At 42.6% G+C, this 20,090-nt stretch overlaps 2 protein-coding genes across 6 annotated transcripts in view; one reads left to right on the plus strand and one right to left on the minus strand.

Moving 5' to 3' along the window:
• Positions 1-19,450, minus strand: part of Uso1 (USO1 vesicle transport factor) — a 65,469-nt gene extending 46,019 nt beyond the window's left edge. For 3 of the 4 annotated variants that reach the window (XM_063273514.1, XM_063273513.1, XM_006250750.5), the window contains exons 1-3: positions 19,289-19,428; positions 6,661-6,747; positions 6,287-6,351 (exon numbers count right to left, since the gene is read on the minus strand). In XM_063273514.1, the coding sequence (XP_063129584.1) occupies positions 6,287-6,351; positions 6,661-6,747; positions 19,289-19,354 (218 nt within the window). In that variant the 5' untranslated portion in view covers positions 19,355-19,428. Of the gene's footprint in view, positions 1-6,286; positions 6,352-6,660; positions 6,748-19,288 lie in introns of all 4 variants that reach the window. The other variant, NM_019379.2, reaches the window with a different exon arrangement.
• Positions 19,451-19,744: 294 nt separating this feature from the next.
• The window catches only part of G3bp2 (G3BP stress granule assembly factor 2), an 88,145-nt gene continuing 87,799 nt past the window's right edge, over positions 19,745-20,090 (plus strand). For both annotated transcript variants that reach the window (NM_001401437.1, NM_001401438.1), the window contains exon 1: positions 19,745-19,887. The gene's annotated coding sequence lies outside the window, so the exon portion shown is untranslated. The remainder of the gene's footprint in view (positions 19,888-20,090) is intronic.

Below are 20,090 nucleotides of genomic sequence, written 5' to 3' on the forward strand. Positions count from 1 at the left end.
GGCTGCAAGCTCCAGACTAGCCTGGACTACAGAGTGAGTTCCAGACCAGGCCTGGCTACAGGGTGAGATCTTTATCCTCCTCCTCCTCCTCTTCTTCTTCTCCTCTTCCTCTTTTTTTCTTTTTAAAGATTTATTTATTATATATAAGTACACTGTAGCCGTCTTCAGACACACCAGAAGAGGGCATCAGATCCCATTTCCGATGGTTGTGAGCCACCATGTGGTTGCTGGGAATTGAACTCAGGACGTCTGGAAGAGCAATCAGTGCTCTTAACTGCTGAGCCATCTCTCCAGCCCCCTCTCCCACTTCCTCATCCTAATCATCATCATTCTAATAATAATGATAATAAATTAATTTAAAATATGAGTCTATGTAAAGATTTATTTAGAATTATAAAAATTGAGATTCCACTTGACTGTCTAATTAAAATATAGCATACATAAGACAGCAATAAAAATGTATCTTAAGAGAAAATACAATAGCATCATAATTAATAAAGTATCAAGCAGAAAAAACCAAGGGGCTGAAGAGATGACTTAGCAGTTAAAGTCACTGGCTGTTTTTCAATTCCCAGTACCCATATGGTAGTTCTCCATTGTCTGTAATTCCAGTCCCAGGGGATCTGATGCTCTTCTGACGTCCATGGGTACCATGCGTGCCCATGGTGCACAGATACATGCAGGCAAAACACCCATATTCATAAACAATAAAATAAAAAGTTTAAAAATAAGGCAGATTGGGGTTGGGGATTTAGCTCAGTGGTAGAGCGCTTGCCTAGGAAGCGCAAGGCCCTGGGCTCGGTCCCCAGCTCCGAAAAAAAGAAAAAAGAAAACAAAAAAATAAGGCAGATTAATTCGATGTAGTAAAACTTATGTATGTAAATATATGTTTATGTGTGCATGCATGTTAAAACATGATATATTTATAAAAATAAGCCAAACTTTAAAGCTAGCAAACAGGAGAGTCAGTAATTTTATGTTCGTGTACGTTCATATGTATATAAAATGTACAAATCTGTAGATAGTCTACCTTTTCTATACTTCATTTTCTCAAGAAATTCTGTGGTAAATAGTAAATACATACAATTTATATAATCAAGAACACAAGATCTTGTACTTGCTGCCAGATTTCAAAATCTGTTAGATTGTTCCCTCTCATGGAGGATGACAGAGCATCCAGAGAAACAAGAATGTCACGATGGTTTCAGAGAGTCAGCACACAGTAAGGACAACGGGAACAGATGACAACCCCAAGGGCTGTCAGAGCGTGGGGAGACTGAGCCAAGTGGGCTTTTACACAAATTATTCACAGCTTTGCTTCTGGAAAATTTGAAACAGGTCTTTAAGGGATGATTGAGAAACCCAAACTATCAGAGACCTTCTTTAACACGATCAAGACACCCGCAAGAAATCATCCAGACAGCATGTGTGAGGCCCTGCGGTTAATCCTCAGGGTTCCAACAAGACAGAAAGGTCCCGTAACTAACACCAGCGAAGGGAAAATGCTCTCCCTCTCAGGTAAGAAAGGCAAGAGCAGTACCCCTTGTACCTTCACCCAACACTGAGCTAGAAGCTAGTTACAAAAATATATAGGTAAACTGGTGCTGAGGAGATGGCTCAGTGGGAAGGAACACTTCCTACGTAAGCACAGGACTGGAATCTGAATCGCTAGCACTCACGTCCAACAGCTGCATGGAATCATTTCAGTCCATACAGTAGGAAACAGAGGGGTCAAGGACACCATGAGAACATGGTTCACAGAGTCAAATCAACTAAGCAGGGCTCATAAAGATTGAAGCAACAAACAAGGACCCTGTATAGGTCTGAGGTAGGTCCTGAGCATAGTCCTTAAAGGTGTGTAGCTGGGTGTTCTTGTGGGACTCCTGACAGTGGGGAGTTGGGGGATCTCAGTCATTTCTGCCTGCAGTTGGGACCCCTTTCTTCCTATTGGGTCACTGTGTCCATCCTTGACAAGAGGGTTTGTGTCTAGTCTTACTGTATCTTGTTATACCACATTCAGCTGATGTCCCTAAGAGGTAAAAGAGCATTTTGGACACTGAATTCATTAAGAAACTCCTAGAGTTGGTGAGCAAATTAAGCACAGACTACAAATTCAGCTTACAAAATCAAATGGTTAGGAAGTAAGAAAACAAATGTTTGGAACAGAATTTCCTTAAAAGGTCTAAGATTTGTACTTGAAAAGTTCAAAAAGGCCAGGTGGTGGTGGCACAGTAGGGAGGCAGGCAGGCAGATCTCCCAGGTTGAGGTCAACCTGGTCTACACAGTGAGTTCTAGGGCTACAGAGAGAAACCATGTCTCAAAAATCAAAATGAAACAAAACAAAAAAACCAACAAACTAAAAACAAACAAACAAAAAAAAACAAAGGAAGGAAGAAGAGAAGAGAAGAGGAGAGAGGGAAGAGAAGAGAGAAGAGAAGAGAGAGAAGAGAAGAGGAGAGAGAAGAGAGAGAAGAGAAGAGGAGAGAAGAGAAGAGAAGAGAAGAGAAGAGAAGAGAAGAGAGAGAAGAGAAGAGAAGAGAGGGAAGAGAAGAGAGAAGAGAAGAGAGGGAAGAGAAGAGAAGAGGAGAGAGAAGAGAAGAGAAGAGAAGAGAAGAGAAGAGAGAGAAGAGAAGAGGAGAGAGAAGAGAAGAGAGAGAAGAGAAGAGAAGAGAAGAGAAGAGAAGAGAGAGAAGAGAAGAGGAGAGAGAAGAGAAGAGAGAGAAGAGAAGAGAAAAGAGAGAAGAGAAGAGAGAGAAGAGAAGAGAAGAGAGAGAAGAGAAGAGAGAAGAGAAGAGAGAGAAGAGAAGAGAGAGAAGAGAAGAGAGAGAAGAGAAGAGAGAGAAGAGAAGAGAAGAGAGAGAAGAGAAGAGGAGAGAGAGAAGAGAAGAGAGAGAAGAGAAGAGAGAGAAGAGAAAAGAAGAGAAGAGAGAGAAGAGGAGAGAGAGAAGAGAAGAGGAGAGAGAGAAGAGAGAGAAGAGAAGAGAGAGAAGAGAAGAGGAGAGGAGAGAGAGAAGAGAAGAGGAGAGAGAGAAGAGAGAGAAGAGAAGAGAAGAGAAGAGAAGAGAAGAGAGAGAAGAGAAGAGAAGAGAGAGAAGAGAGAGAAGAGAAGAGAAGGGCTGGAGAGATGGCTCAGCAGTTAAGAGCACTGACTGCTCTTCCAGAGGTCCTGAGTTCAATTCTCAGCCCAACACATGGTGGCTCACAACCATCTGTAATGGGATCTGATGCCCTCGACAGCAATGATGTGCTCAAATACATAAAATAAATAAAATCTTTAAAAGGAAAAAAGAAAAGAAAAGAGAGGGAGAAAGGAAGGAAAATACAAAATAATGCCAGGCATGTATAATTACAATACTAGCTGTTGGTATTCTGTCTAAGCTCCACCCCCACAGTTGCCTGGCAACAGCCAAGTATGCCTGACTATAAAGGGGGCTGCTTGCACACCACCACTCCCCATTCTCCTCTTGCGCTCTCTTGCTCTTTGCTCTTCTCTTCCCCTTTGTCCCGGTCCCTTCTCTCCCCATTCCCCTCCCTTTTCCCTCCATGTGCTCATGGCCAGCCTCTATTCTTCTATTCTCTTCTTCTCATTAAACCTCTCCATGTGGAATCATGTTGCTTTGGTGTGTTCTGTCTGTTGAGATTTAAACCCCAACACTAGCCTGTCATTCTTCAGGCCTTCCAGAGTACGTTTCACGTTATAATTTAGGGCATCCTCTCTCACTTCCCTGTCCTGGTTTTAAGGTCCCAGGTAGTGACACTGGGTCTACCTAAACAATCTGTGTGATTTCCTCTTGTCCCTTAGCATAATTATATCGGCAAAGTTCCTTCTGCTGTGTAAGGTGACTTTCCCAAGTGTGGCTGATAAGGAATGCAGGTATCTGGTGGGATATTACTCTACCTACTGTAAATTACACACAGTAGCTGGCTTTGAGAAAGTAGTCAATGCACGCTCCTACTGGGAAGAAGAAAGGACAACCACTCACTGAGGAGTTGCTGGACTATACTCAAAGTGGCTATGAAATAAGTGGAAAGTGGTGCCTACATCTTTAAAAAGCGTATAGTCTTTGCCATAAGAAATCTGAATGTGGGGGTCTGGAGAGATGGCTCAGCGGTTAAGAGCACTGGCTGCTCTTCCAGAGGTTCTGAATTCAATTCCCAGTAACCACATGGTGGCTCACAACCATCTGTAATGGGATCTGATGCCCTCTTCTGGTGCTGTCTGTAGACAGCCACAGTGTACTCATATACATCAAAAAAGTAATTCTTTAAAAAAAAAGAAATCTGAATTTGGCATGCAGCATATGCCTATAAGTCTAGCACTTAGGAGGTAGAGGCAGGTAGATCTCTGAGTTTGCGGCCAGCCTGGTCTATAGACAGGACAGTCTATAGTTCCAGGACAGCCATGGCTACACAGAGAAATAACAAACACACACACACACACACACACACACACACACACACACACACACACACACACACACAAGAAGTATGATGGAGGGCTGGAGAGATGGCTCAGGGGTTAAGAGCACTGACTGCTCTTCCAGAAGTCCTGAGTTCAAACCCCAGCAACCACATGGTGGCTCACAACCATCTGTAATGGGATCTGATGCCTTCTTCTGATGTGTCTGAAGATAGCTATAATGTACTCATATAGATAAAATAAAATAAATCTTAAAAAAAAAGAAGTCTGATGGATATTATACTACAATGAACTGGTGAAAACACATACTAGTCAAATTACAGAGAGATCAAAAGAAAAAAAATACAGTTTAAAGGTAGCTTTCAGATAAAAGCTCTCTGATACAGCTCTCAGAGGGGGGACCTAATGAGCCACCCTTTAAATCGACACAACTTGCTTATTCATTTCTGATGACTGCAATTAAGAGTGTACTTGTAGGGTTGAGGATTTAGCTCAGTGGTAGAGCCTAGGAAGCGAAAGGCCCTGGGTTCGGTCCCCAGCTCTGAAAAAAAAAGAGAAAAAAGAAAAAAAAAAAAAAAAAAAAAGAGTGTACTTGCTTGGTCCTTGCTCCTTCAAATCACAGGTTCCAAGTGATCCTAGAACTGCCATATATCATGAGGGTGCTCAAACAGGCTTAAAGACAGCAAGAGGCTGAGAGGCCTCTTACTAGCACATATGACTGAGTCATCTTGCAGTCAGACCCTCCAGCACTAGTCAAGCTTTTAGCTGACTCAAGCCTCTGGGCCTCCTGACCCAAGCCACTCAGTCAAGAGCAGGAGGACTAGAGATCAGTTGAGCTCCTGCTCTCTGCCTGTTTCTTTTTTTTTTTTTTTTTTTTTTGGTTCTTTTTTTCGGAGCTGGGGACCGAACCCAGGGCCTTGCGCTTCCTAGGTAAGCGCTCTACCACTGAGCTAAATCCCCAGCCCTGCCTGTTTCTTTCTTGCAGCAAGAGGCCATGTTGAGCTGTTCTCTGGGTACCAGGCCCTTACGCTTGTACAGAAATACTTGTCTTCCCACCCCAATTCTGAATTTAAGGTTTATATGGGATCTCAGTGGAGAAGAAATGTGTGACAAGCAGCTAAAGTCTGACATATTTATCAGAGGCAATCTAACAATTATCTATGCACAGGTGATTAAAGCAGAAAATACAGATAAAATCTAAAAAGAAAGACTGAGTTAAAAACAGGCTGAGTTCCCTCTCTCTAAAGCCACACCAGATTTAACATCAGACTCTTTGTGCATTTGGTATCCTAAGAGGAAAAGTCTATTTACCTACGTACTGTAACTTATTTTGTAAATAAGTATCAATACATACATATATCCAGTACAAATCAAAATCTTAATTTCAATTAAGTTACATCATCACATTTTTTTCCTAAGACAGGGTCACATGTAGCCCAGACTGGCCTAGAACTTGCTAGAAAGGCAAAGATGATCTTAGCCAGGGGGTAGAGGAAGGCACATCTCTGTGAGTTTAAGGCCAGCCTTGCCTACAGAGCAAGTTCTAGGACAGCCAAGCTACATAAAGAAAGCCTGCCTCAAAAACAGACAGATGGACAAATAAACACCACAGAGGACCTTAAATGCTGACCTTAAGTCCTCTTAAGTGCTTTGAGTACATGTGTGCACTACCACATCTGGATCTTTTACTCCACTTTATGTCTAAACTAACACTCAGCGAACTGGTTTGTATCCAGAAAGGAACAACTAAGAATAAAAAGTGTTGTGTAGACTTAATGTCACTATCTTCTGGATGGTCGTGGTGACTCTAGAACAAATTAAAATTCCACAAAAAGTTGGAAAGAGAAGTCAACACATGAAACTTACCGATCTGTCTGTAAGACGTGGATAAGATGCTCCATGGCTTGGATTCCCACTTCCAAGCGGTATTTCTGCGCAGAAAACAAAAAGTGTTTTCACAGAAACTAAGGGCTGAAACACAACCACAAAACAAAACACAACCACAAAACAAAACAAAACAGTAACTTGGTTGGAGATGGCTCAGTGGTTACGGGTTAAGAGGTTAAGGATTTGGATCCCTGCACCCACAAGGCAGCTCACAACTGTCTGTAACTCCATGCCCTCTTCTGGGCTCTGCAAGCACAATGCATGCAAGTGGTGCGGACAGACATACAGACAAATCACCCACACACATAAAGTAAGAAATGTTTTCAGAGAAGCAGTGCTTTAGTGTTGCAAACCTTAGACAGTGACTTAAGGGCACGGACAGCATTTCTTCGGTCGTCCAGTAAAGTAGATGAAGCTACGCGGTCACAGAGCTTCTGAATCTGTCAATGAAAGGTAAAACAGCATTACAAGAAAAAAAAAAAAAAAAAAGAAACAATCATGCTTTGCACTCCCAAATTTTACCATTTAATTTTGAAGAAAAATCAGCAAATGGGATGTTGAAGAAGTGATTTTTTGGGCTGGAGAGATGGCTCAGTAGTTAAGAGCACTGGCTGTTCTTCCAGAGGTCCTGAGTTCAATTCCCAGCACCCACATGGTGGCTCATGATCATCTGTAATTGGATTTGTTGCCCTTTTCTGGCATGTCTGAAACAGTGACACTGTACTCACACATAAAACAAATAGGTAAATCTTTCTAAAAGTGGTTTTTCTATTTATATAGGTAGTATTACTGAATTAGAGAGATCTTTTTACCCCATTAAAGACTTGAGAGGTGAGAAGGGCAAATGAGACGCCAACTCAGTAAGGCAAAGCAGCTGAGTTGGAGGAGTCACTGGCGGGGAGGGCAGAGGTCAGTACCTGTGCCTGCCAGTGTATTTCAGCTGGGAAGTCAGGCAGGCAGGCAGGCTCTGGTCCAACCTAACTGTGCTACCTTCACAGCACACTATGCACTGGGCTAAGGAAATTCAATATGTGTATAAAACGTTTTAAAAAGTTTCATTTTATATAATTTTTATTTTATCATGTGAGTGTTCTGCCTGCATGTGTGTCTGAGCACCACTTGCCAACCTGGTGCACAGAGATCAGAAGTGGGCATCAGATCCCCTAGAACTTGAGTTAACATGAGCCACCACATGGGTGCTGGGATCAAACTTTGGTCCTCTGGAAGAAGTGCTCTCAATTCCCAAACCACCTCTCTAGTTTCCAATTTTAAAGTTCTAAGTGTCTCAAAATCTTTAAAGATACAATATTTCTACTTTAAAACAATTGACAGGAATTAAAATTCAAATAGAACAAAATTAAACATCAGAGAACTAGATACAACAGAAAGATGTTGGGTAAATGTCCACCAATGAGAAACACCGTGACATATTTGATGGACCCATATAGCTATTCAAAAGAATTAACTAATGACATAAAGAAGAGCATCACAATAAATATAAGCAATAGGTAATTGAGCCCAAAGGAACAAGGGCATGTGTGTAAATAATTATATTCACTTTCTTTTTTTTTTTTAAGATTTATTTATTTATTATATATAAGTACACTGTAGCTGTCTTCAGATACACCAGAAGAGGGCATCGGATCTCTTTACAGATGGTTGTGAGCCACCATGTGGTTGCTGGGAATTGAACTCATGACCTCTGGAAGAGCAGTCGGGTGCTCTTAACCGCTGAGCCATCTCTCCAGCCCTATATTCACTTTCTATGTGTGCACGTGTGCAGATGTACATGTCTCTGGGTAGATATAGGGGTGTGTGTGTGTGTGTGTGAGAGAGAGAGAGAGAGAGAGAGACAGAGACAGAGACAGACAGAGACAGAGAAAGAGAGAGAGAGAAACAGAAAGAAAGACAGAAGGGGAGGAAGAGAGAAAGAGAGGAGGGGGAGGTAGAGGGGTGGGGAGGGAGGACACAATCTGTAGCAAACTACTCGTTTCTACCTGTAGGTCTGAGGAATTGAATTCAGGTCTCTAGGCCTGGTGCAAGTGTCTTTACCAATGAAACCATTCTGCCTGCCCGCAAATGTGTATTTTAAAAATTGTACTGAAGAATTAATCCTCAATATGACAAATATGAAAAATATTGTAGAGCTACAAAAAAACAAACCCTATAACCTTCAAACAATAAAAGAATTTTCAGATGTATATTAAGAGAACACATCACTTCTGTTATTTAAGACACAGTTCAGAAAATAAAAGTGGTTAAGGTCTAGACTTGGTGAAAACATCTGACAAAGAAATAGTGTTAAAACTACTCTTTTTTGCTTAGTATTTTTATTAAAAATTGATACTAAGGCCAGGTATGGTGGCTCACGCCTTTAATCCCAGTGCTTGAGAAGCAGACTCAGGAAGAGCTCTGTGAGTTTGGTGACAGCTGATCTACACAGAATGTTCTGGCTGACCAGGGCTACACAGTGAGATCCCGTTTCAAAAAAACAAAACTATGCACTCCTTAATAAGTTACTTTGACAATTCAATAAAGGAGGTTTTGGTATGTCACTCAAATGCTTACACTGTTTATATGTGAATAGTATCACACAGAGCACTTCTCTACATTGCACATAGGCGTGGTCTCCAAGCCAGGTTATTTTCTCATTCATTCTAGCTACTCACACTTAGAAATCGCTTCTACCTTAAAATGTAACTACCATGTTCACAACAAACACAGGAGGGCATGTTCGTAACACTAGTGTTCGGGTATTTGTTCTGTTTCTGTCTCTACTTGAGACCCGAGCAAGCTCGTATTTGAACACACAGCCTTGCCACTCCTACTTTTGCTGTTGGAAAGCATATGGCCTCCTGCTCATATTCAGGACGACTGTGGTGCCCCAGTGATCTTCCTGGAAGGAGTGTGGCGCTGCTACTCTCTACAGACAACTACAACAAATGAAACAAAATATATCACCTATACCCAAATCCTACAAAGGTTTGTTTTTGTTCAAACACAGATGAATCAAATACAATCAAAGATGTTCAAATATATCTTTCATTTCTGTAGCATTAAACTGCTTAATTCTACCTAGAACTTGTCATCTTAAAGACTGTCACTCCCAGTGTCTCTCGCTGCTGTGTAATTGTGCTCAGCTATTCAGATGCACTCACTTCCTTTAGTTATGGTAAGTCTGTGTGCGACACTGTCCACACAGAACACTGCTGAGACTGCCTGGAAACATGGCATCAAGTGTGACCACATTCTGACCAACAGATTCTAACTCCAAGGTCATGTTCTTGTGTTTCTCACTCCTCTTCCAACTTGTCTCAGCCTGGAACGTGAACCTGATGGAACTAAAGAGTCTTCACTAGTTCAAGTTAGTACAGTGTGGCTGGGGACGGCAAGTACCATTCAGGGATCTAAGGAGCAAAGTCCCGTTGCCTGTCAGCCTGAACTTTAGACAAAGAGAGACTCCTTTCTCCTTTAAATCTGTCTACTAGCTTTCCATACAGCAGCTGAGCCAATGCCCGCAAATAATAAATTCATTTTACAATAAACATAAACTCTGGGAAAACACATTCTTAGCAGGTAGATTCAATCCTTCAACCCTTAGTTCAAGTACACACACACACACACACACACACACACACACACACACACACACACACACAGAAACTGGTTTTGAAAAAATATTTTGTAAAACGTTTTCGGCAAACCATCATTTCTGCTAATTAGTGATTTAAAAAACTTTAATGCCCACTATTACATATTTTTTCTTGGAGTTGGGGACCGAACCCAGGGCCTTGTGCTTGCTAGGCAAACGCTCTACCACTGAGCTAAATCCCCAACCCCACTATTACATATTTTTAAAAAGCAAATCTCCCTTTGTATATACATATATATTGGGGGAAGGGAAAAAAGAGATCATTTTTGGTGATGAGAAATAAGTAAATTGTAGACTATATACTGATTCTTATTATTCTAAGATTTATTTTTGTTTCAATAACCTTTTCAATAACCTAAAAAAAAAAGTCTATTTTATTTTAGCATATTTGTTCTAAGCTGACCACTTGGCTTAATATTCATCTGCTTTATGCGTACAACTGTTCCTGCTGTGTCAGTTGTACTCTAGCAAGTCACCATGGACTCACAACCAGTGGGCCCTTAGGTACTCTTCTGGAGGGAAACACAAGGTTCGCCTCCTGTGAGCTGACAGTCAGATTTCTGTCATGCGAATCAATAGAAAACCTTGTTTTTAGCCAGGTGTAGGGACCCATCTCTAATCCCAGGACTCAGGAGGCAGGGGCAGGCAAACCTCTGTGAATTCAAGGTCAGCCAGGGCTAAATAGTAAGACCTTGCTTGAAAGAAAAATTGAAACTAAAACCTCTCAAACCAAAAATAACCCCTTTGTTTTATGTGTACTTCTCTTTAAAGATGCCTCATTTAATAAGTAACCTTATTCCTGGAGAATGAACTCAAGGCCAACTGCCCTTCATCCTGAATGGACTCCTAGAACTCAGTTTTCTTAGGATGTTGTCTATCCTGCCTGTACCTAGGAAAACCATAACTGCTCAGGGGCCGTTTGTTAGGGAGAAATGTCAGGACAGATACAACATGTGAAAACGTAATAGTGCAGAACACTGAGAGGCTGTTCACACTGAGAAGTAGAAACAGGGTGAGGCGGGCTTCCTGGACCTCGCTGATGTGGAAACTGGGAGTCTGCTTCACTGCTCTGCACTGTCCTCAAGTGAGCAGGAAAGCACCACAGGTATTGATCTGGGGCTGCAAATATGTCCTAGTAAAACTGCACATTAGGGGACTGACAAAGACGATGTTCCTAAAGTACAGTTCTAAGTCCACGTCGTTATCTATAACGTAGAAGGAGCTCAACAAGATGCACTCTTGGGATACTTAATATTTAAAATTTGCATGCATGAAGAATAGTCTACTTCAGCCTAAGGAATAGTAGCATACTTAGCATTTGAAAGTTATCTGACTTGCACATGAAATAATGTTAAGTTAGTTTTTAAAAATTAAAATATTTCACATGGAAGTCTACATTTCTATTTTTTCTTAAAAACACTAGCTTGATGGCCATAACACCATGTTTATGCAATGTAACAACATTTTATGTATTTATTTTACATTTATGTATTGTATTTTACATTTTATGTATTTATTTGTGTGTGTGTGTGTGTGTGTGTGTGTGTGTGTGTGTGTGTGTGTGTGTGCTTGCATGCATGTGCTATGGCCTGCATGTGGAAATCAGAGGACGACTTGTGGGAAGTAGACCCTCATTCAGGTCTAGGGGGCTAAACTCAGACAATCAGGCTTAGTGGCAAACATCTCACTGGTCCAGAACAATACATTTTAAAATTCACTCATTACGGTTTTTAAAAAAGATTTGTTTAGGGCTGGAGAGATGGCTCAGCAGTTAAGAGCACTGACTGCTCTTCCAGAGGTCCTGAGTTCAATTCCCAGCAACCACATGGTGGCTCACAACCATCTGATGCCCTCTTCTGGTGTGTCTGAAGACAGCTACAGTGTACTTACATATAACAAATAAATAAATCTTAAAAAAAAAAAAAAGATGGGGTTGGGGATTTAGCTCAGTGGTAGAGCGCTTGCCTAGCAAGCACAAGGCCCTGGGTTCGGTCCCCAGCTCTGGAAAAAAAGAAAAAAAAAAAAAGATTTGTTTATTTCTATTTTATGTGCTTGAGTGTTTTGCCTGTGTGTATTCTGTATGTGCTTGGTACCCTCAGAGGCCAGAATCCTCTGTTGGAGTCCCCAAAGTGGGGAGTCCTGAGCTACCTTGTGAGTAGTGGGAACCATCCCAGGTTCACTGTAAGAGAAACACACTCTTAGCCACTGAGTTACCTGGCTGGGCCCACATTTTATTTACTTTGCCCGCTCTCTAAAACTGGCTCCTGGGCCTACATTTAGGACACCCCTGGCTGCTGCTGAGTGCCAGTGGCCCCCTGTAGCCAAGATAAGTTGCCATGGCTTCACCTTGGGCTTCTGGCTCACCTATGCCCTGTCTGCTTCACCGATGCATCCACCCTGAATGAAGGCTTGTGGCCCTCACATTAAATAACAAAATACTATACAAGGACAATATCACCAAAAGAGTTCTTAAGGGAAAAACTTTTTGAGTAAAATTTAACCAGGATGAAAGATTCATACTTAATTAGTAACATGTTCACCTCTGGAAAGAGAATTCTAAATGTAGAAGATGGCCAAAAAGAACTTCATGCTTACTGGTATTGGATGTAGTACATGAAAACACAGACACACAGCCACGATGTGGTGGCACACATCTGTAGTCCCATCTATGCAGGATGCTGAGGCAGGAAGATTATGAGTCAAGACCAGCCTGGGCTACAGAGTGAAGCCCCATCTCAAAAAAAAAAAAAAAGTCTCATCAATAGAGCATCTGAGTCACCATGAAAAGTCTCACCAACAGAACAGTTGAGTCACCACAATTCACATGGGTGACTGTCAGAATGCCTTCGTGTTAATTGCCATGTGAGAGTCATACTTCCATTTAGCAAGTAAGACATGAAAGAAAGAGCCCTGCTAACAAGAGGCAAATTTGATACACACAGAACTGTAACTGAATGATCTGCTTATTAAAACTAAATGGGGAACTAATAATGTCACATACTAATACACAAAGGAGACCCCCCCATAAAAGCAATGGGAATAGCTGGGAGTGGGACAGAAAAATGAAGGACATGACAGCGAAAGCCTGGCTTGAAAAGATGGCTCTGTGAGCAAAGGTGCTTGCCTCCAAGCCTGATGACCTGAGTCTGATCCCCAGAGTCCACGAAAAGGTAGAAGGGGGAACTAAGAGTTGCCCCGTCCACGCCATGCATGCCCCATAATAAAATATGGTTTAAAAAACCAGAAGACCAAAAGCTATCAAAGACAAAGAGGGGATTAGGGACACACAAAACTAGGATGAAGGTTGACTTAAATCTGTAAACAGTGACAGATTTAAGTCAACCTTTTTCTGTTCCTCATAGGAGTCTAACAGGCATGAAAAAATGAAGGAAAGAACAACAATTAGTTCCTAGCTGTTCAAGAGGCAAGAGAAATGGCTCACTTCAGAGCACTTCTGCTCTTTGGGGTCCCAGCACCTACACGGTGACTCAAAACCATCTGTACCTCTAGTTTCAGGGCACCTGACACCAGACCCATATGAGTACACAAACATACATCCTGGCAAAACACTCTCATACATGTAAAGCTAACTAAATAATGTCTTAAGACATTTTTTAAAAAGCCCTCTGCGTTCAGTAATTTAAAAGGGATTTGCTCACCTACACCAACTTCCTATAATGATCTATCTCTGCTTTCTGTGAGTTTAAAACACAATTGTACCTCCCAAAAAAAGAACTCCCAAGGAAAACCCTTTTTGGTAAGACTAAAACAATTCATGTGACCCTATAGCTAAATCATAATGCATTAATAGTATAAAAATGTTACTGCTATCAAGAGATATCAGCTACAAGCAAGGACAAGGATTTGTTTCCAAAGCAACTCTGTAACTCTGAAGACAAGAGAAAAACAAAGGCGAGTCTTCCGATGACCTTACTTCTGTTACAACACATGTGAATCTGCCAAGGTACTATACTGCCTTATTCACTGTTCACACTTTCCCTAGTAAATGGACTATTCCTAAGAAGGACAACCTTTCAACAAGTCTATCAAGAAATTTGTCTGCCAAACAGCCTGTCATAAATACCAGTATCTTAAAATCTAACACTCTAAGGGTTAGAGAGATGGTTCAGTGGTTAAGAGCACTGGCTACTCTTCCAGAGGATTCTAGTTCAATCCCCAGTACGTACATGGAAGTTCACAACCACCTCTAACTCCAATCTAGGGATCCATGTCCTTTTCTTGCCTTTATAGGTCCCAAGTACACCCATGGTGCTGGCAAAACACCCCCACACAAAAAAATAAATACTTAATTTTAAACAACAACAAAAACCCTAACACTATAGGGCTGGCAAGATGGCTCATGGATAAAGGTTCTTACTGCCAAGCCTAATGACCTAAGTATTACCCCTGGAATACACATGAGTAAAGGCAGAACTGTCCTGACTGACACACTAGTGCACGTGCATACATGTGTACCCATATCCAGACACACAGGTAACACGCACACATGCACATAAACAATAAATGTTTGAAAAAAGTAACACTATAGAAGTTTTCAAATTAGAAATGATTAGCACTTTATATAAGAGATGTTTATAATACTTCTCTTGTGTAAAAACAGGCATAACTTTTCCATGATATTTGGACTAGCTAAATAAAGAGTTTTTATACAGAGAATTTCTGGGCTAGGTGTGGTAGTTTATAATCCCAGCACCAGGGCTGAGGCAGTTGAATTCTGAGTTCAAAGCCAGTCTAGGTTACAAAGAGAGACCCTGTCTCAAAAACAAGCAAACAAACACAAGCCTCTGGAAATGAACTGGGTATGTTCTCTCCGAGGAGATAATCCAGTTCAAGATGTTTGTAATTACTCTCTGAATCACAGGGTTTCAGGGCTTATTCTTTTAGAGCTGTTGTCGATCACTGCCTTGAAAAACTCTTGAAAAACAAATTAAATAAGCATATTATATACTTATATCACGGTAAAATAGACCTGCTAGGACAATTTTTCCCTAAGTACTTCTCAGAAAAGTAGATGCATGAAGTTCCCTGGAAGGCACAAGGAGGTGTGTGTGTGTGTGTGTGTGTGTGTGTGTGTGTGTGTGTGTGTGTGTGTGTACACATCCAGGGTGTAGACAGAAAACTGTGAAAACAGCACCTTACCTATACACCTCCATATAAGAGGGCTTTCTGCTTTGTCTGTGACCAGCAGACAACACAAGTCCTTGGTAACGAACTGTTTCCAAAGGCTGTTGTTATGCTCACAAGGTGGAGTGACCTGTGGCAGCATTAGGGCATGTAAATTTTAAGCGATTCTAGTTTTTTTTAAAGGGGCCCAACACCTTCAAAATGGAAAGTGACATTTAAAACAAGTCAAGAAGACATCTTTGCCTAGACATAAAAATCATCAGAAGCAATTCCCTCTCCTGTTTTCTCTAACACTACTATTGCAAGCCAAGGGAGAAAACATCCCAATTAAGACACTGGCCTCGTTACTAGCATAAATGGAAGCAGCAACTCCAAGAGGCATTTCAGAGCATACACTTCTACTACACTACCATGTGCTCCGTTACACACAAACGTCATCATCACATCTCTGTCTTGTAACTACGATAGGCGGGACATGCTCATACCACAGTGCTATGCAGAGTTCAGAGGACAGCGTTTGCTTCTTCCTTTTTTGTGGGTCCTGGGGACTAGCAGTTGTCAGGTTTGCATGACAAGTGACTTACCTGCTGAATCAATGGCCAACCCTAAACTCTGATTTAAGATCACATTCATCCCTGAATAAGTTTAGTCAAAAGAAGCACACCTGTAGGGCTGGAGAGATGGCTCAGTGGCTAAGAGCTTGGCAGCTCTTCCAAAAGTCCTGAGTTCAAATCCCAGCAACCACATGGTGGCTCACAACCATCTGTTATGAGATCTGATGCCCTCTTCTGATGTGTCTGAAGACAGCTACAGTGTGTGTGTGTGTGTGTGTGTGTGTGTGTGTGTGTGTGTGTGTGTGTGTAATAAATCTTTTTTAAAAAGCACACTTGTGGCTAGCTTGTTAGCCCTCCTGCTTTCTGAGCCAATTCCTCCAGATCAACCCCCACAGAGACACCTGAAACAGGGACTCTGTAGCTGTAGTCTGTTGGCCATTTTCATGTCTCAGGATCTAACCAGAAAACAGAAAGAACTACAACTTATCAAATATACTCACATTTCTTATGGACTTTGCATGGAACTATCTTTTAAAACCAGTAAACTAAGAACATGTGAGCATTCACAAGAATGTGTGTAGCCTGTCAAGGTTTCAATCATCAGCCATCAGTGTCTTTCTCTGCCTCAAGGGGGCAGAGGTGGGGAGAAGAAACTATATTAAAAAGTACTAGACTTTAAAATCCAAAGTGTGCTGTGGGTGGAATTCTAAATTTAAAATGTCTCCCCTTTTCACAGACTTGCTGATGATCCTGTGATACAAATATGGATCTTTACTACTTGGCTGGTTTTGAGGAATATCTTAATAAAAGTCCAAAGTCCCTCTCAGCTGAGGCTAGGAGAGGCTAGGCACACAGTCAGCAACATTACTCTCGTTACAGACAGGAGATGCTAAGCGGAGCTGGGTGTAGCTTACTCAGTCAGGTTCAATTTCTAGCACCAAAACCACTTCCACCCCAACACTCCGCACCTCCTACATTCCACAATAAAGGAGGAATAAAGGGGAAGCAGGAAAACAGCTACAGCAATCCGTTCACTAGAAAAATGTCTAAGTGAAAAGCCTGACAAAGACAGTTCAATTATTTAATCACTGTGGAGGAATAAAGTAGCATTGTCTACCACCTAATATTTGTGAGTTGCTGACTGTAATATCTGTGGTTTATTTGAAATATAAATCTAATTTATTATTTTTTCAAAATGTGTATGAAGGGGGGATTAGAGATTTAGCTCAGTGAAATGTCAGTGAATAAGTTTTTATAGTGCAGAAAAACATCTGAAATACAACTGACTCTTGGACAAAAAGATACTTTAAAGGATGATATATATACACATATATATTTATTATGTTTATGTGTGTGTATGTGTGTGTGTGTGCGCGTGTGTGTGTGTGTGTGTGTGTGTACCATATTAATGGTAGCAAGACATACATATAAACCTAACACCTAGTTATAAAGCAATGGTTGTCCCTTGAGGAAAAGAAATTATTTGTAGTTTATGGGGCAAAGAAGTGAGGGATGCATACTAGAGATGAACAGGTCGAATTCAGATAAAAAGCTTTCCACTAGGAAAAAAAATGAAAAAGAAAGAATGTAGACCCACTCTGAAGACGATAAAATTTAATTTGCAGCAATGGAAGAACCTAGTAGATGATTATACAGTGAATGTTCAAAGCCCTGGTAATCAAACACGTAGGCCAAATCAAATAACGACAATTAAAGCATCTAATATTACACCATGCACTCCACTGAGGCTCTATAAACCCATGTCAATTAGTGGCCCATGGGACCTTGGTGTACTTCCTGACAGAATAAGAACTATCTTTGATCAGAGAGTAACTCAGTGAAACTTAGTCCTCAAAAGAGACTACTGACTCAATTCTCAATGCATGTGAAGTAGCAAGGGCATCCCTTTCGTCTCTCTTTACATGTTTACGGCGGTGACACTAGGGCATCACTATGAAATCATCATGTAAAACCATGATGTTGATCCATGCACACTGAACCAAAGTGTCCTGGGCCCAGCTCTGCAATACCAAGTGCACAAGTTACTTTGCTGATCGTAAAGCGAGGAGGCTTCACCTCTCGCTGCTCCAGGAACCTCAGCTTTAAATTCCTCTGACTCTGTAGACGGTGACTTCCACAGAGGTCACCATAACAAGGCCAAAGGATAATCTTAGTCTAAGGTACTGGGAGTCAGGACTCTCCTTTCCTGAGCATCTACTAAAGGCCGCACTTTCTATTTCTCACTTAAGACTCACTACCACCATAGGAGCCAGCACTTCTATTTACTTAGGAAGTGTTAGCCTTCCTGATCTATCCAAGTCAATCAAGCCTGGAAGCCTGGATTCAAATCAAGGTCTGATTTCAAAGCAAGCTTTTAATTTGTGTGTTACAGATATCAGACAACATATAGAAAGGCTAGAGACTGCGGTAATCCTGAGTCCATGGTTTTCTAGTAACAAGGGAAGAAGCCAGGTATTGGGGGGAAAAGGAGATCTGATTTTCAAAATCAACAGACTTGACAGCTTTCAGCTCGGTTCTAACCTGGTGGGAAGTCTGGTTTGTGGCAAAAGAGGCTTGCTGGCCTCGCATGTAATCAGGCCCTGGATTCAGTTCTAGGAACTCCTCCATCTCCCCCAGTACTAACTACATCAGTAACTACACTAACTACATTAATAAACTACATTAGTTAGTTAACTCAACCCTAACTAATGTGTTAACTTAATCCTAACGAATGTGGTTAACATCATGTAAATTTCCAAAAGTGCCAGCTAAGAACTGAAATATAGGGATCAGCAATAAAGTCTAGGCTTAGCAGAATGCTTAGTTTCTTAGTTTCCGCGGTAGTGAATTCTAGCTCCAAGATTCTGGTCAAGTTACTTTAGTAAAGTAACTTGCAGGGTATTTTATGACCCTTCTGAATCCACAAAACAGAGAGCTATGACAACTATCCAAAGTTTATCTTTAAAATACCACACACGGTCACTTTTTTTTCTGTATATCTAAATTTACTCTTCTCCAGTGAGCCATCCACAGCAGTTTCCAACTGGCTCTGCAAACTTCACAGGAGGTGTATCCTAAACGTAAAATCAAACACTGGTTTTCCATGTCTTAATAATTAAAAAAAAAACATTAACAAATCATGTCACCAACAGAGCAGAAGAGTCCCTAGGGTGGTTAGCGCCCAGATTACTACAGAGTGCAAGAGTAGTATTGCCACCACATGACACATTTGGGTGAACCAGAAAAGTAGGGTCTGAACCACCAACCCCGAGCAAACGCCCATTCTTACAGCTGATGGGGCAGGAACAGGTGGCATTGTGCCCCAAGAATATCGTTTTATTCTTAGCCACACGCCTTCGCCAACAGCTGGTTTTTAACCTCCTTCCAGCCCTCCAGAGCCGGGTTTCAGCCGGCACCGGCGCCGGCCGACAGGTTAAAGGGAAGGAGGGAGGGGCCGCGCGGTCCGTCGCCGTGCCGGGTCCCTGAAGCCCTCCTGTCACTACGGCCCGGGCCGCGCAGCCGCGCGGGGAGCTCGAGCGTCCGAGCAGGAGAAAGGAAGGCGAAGAGAGCGGCGTGGATGCCCTGTTCTCTCCCAGCCCGGCCCCAGCCCGGCCCCGGCGCTGCGCTCACCGTCTCAGCTTCTGTGTGCTGGGGTCCGGCACTCTGACCCCCCATCACCCCGCGGAGGAAATTCATCTCGTCGCTCAGCCGCCGGCTTCACCAGCCCCTCCGCCAAAGAAAACACGACAGCCCCCCGCCCCCGAAGGGCCTAGCCCCCGAGCCGGCTCTCCCGGCCTCCGCCACCGCAGCCTCCTACTCAGCAGCCGCTCCGGCCCCCTGAGCCCGGAAACAGCCACCGCCGCCAGCCGCGGTGCGCATGCGCGGGGACGTGGCGTTACGTGGCGGCTCGAAGGGCGAAGGCAAAAGGGGAGAGGAGGGAGTCCGGGCTGCAGGCCACACCCACCAGTCCGGGGGCGCAGACCACGCCCACCAGCAGGCCTGCCACCACAGGGGCACGCCCCCTCCTCCTCCTTGCTCTGCTCGCTGCCGCTGGTCGCGGTCACCCACGTGGTCGCAGCCCTGCCCAGTCGGCTCCGGAGGCTCAGATTAGACTACGCGCTTGGGCTGGTAGGTGTTTTGTCGCGGAGCGGGACGGACTGCAAGCTGTCAAACCTGAGGGCTTATTTTGTTGAGTCGAAAGTGAAATTTTCCTTTGACCAGCGTGACAGGTAAGGGGGAGAAGGGTGTCCTGTCCCCTGGGAGGATTCGTTTGGTTCTTTTGGTTAAGTGGTGTCAGCGAGGTGGCCTTTTGATCCTCTCAAATTGCATTTCTACACAGGGCTTTGTTTGGTGGTTAAAGGGGGTGCTAGAGACCCCTCATTCCACTACCACTGGAGGGCGCGTTTCTAAGTTCTTGCTCCTCAACCCTGCT

This window comes from Rattus norvegicus, chromosome 14 (genome assembly GCF_036323735.1).
Source record: "Rattus norvegicus strain BN/NHsdMcwi chromosome 14, GRCr8, whole genome shotgun sequence".
In the NCBI taxonomy this organism is placed as follows: domain Eukaryota; kingdom Metazoa; phylum Chordata; class Mammalia; order Rodentia; family Muridae; genus Rattus; species Rattus norvegicus.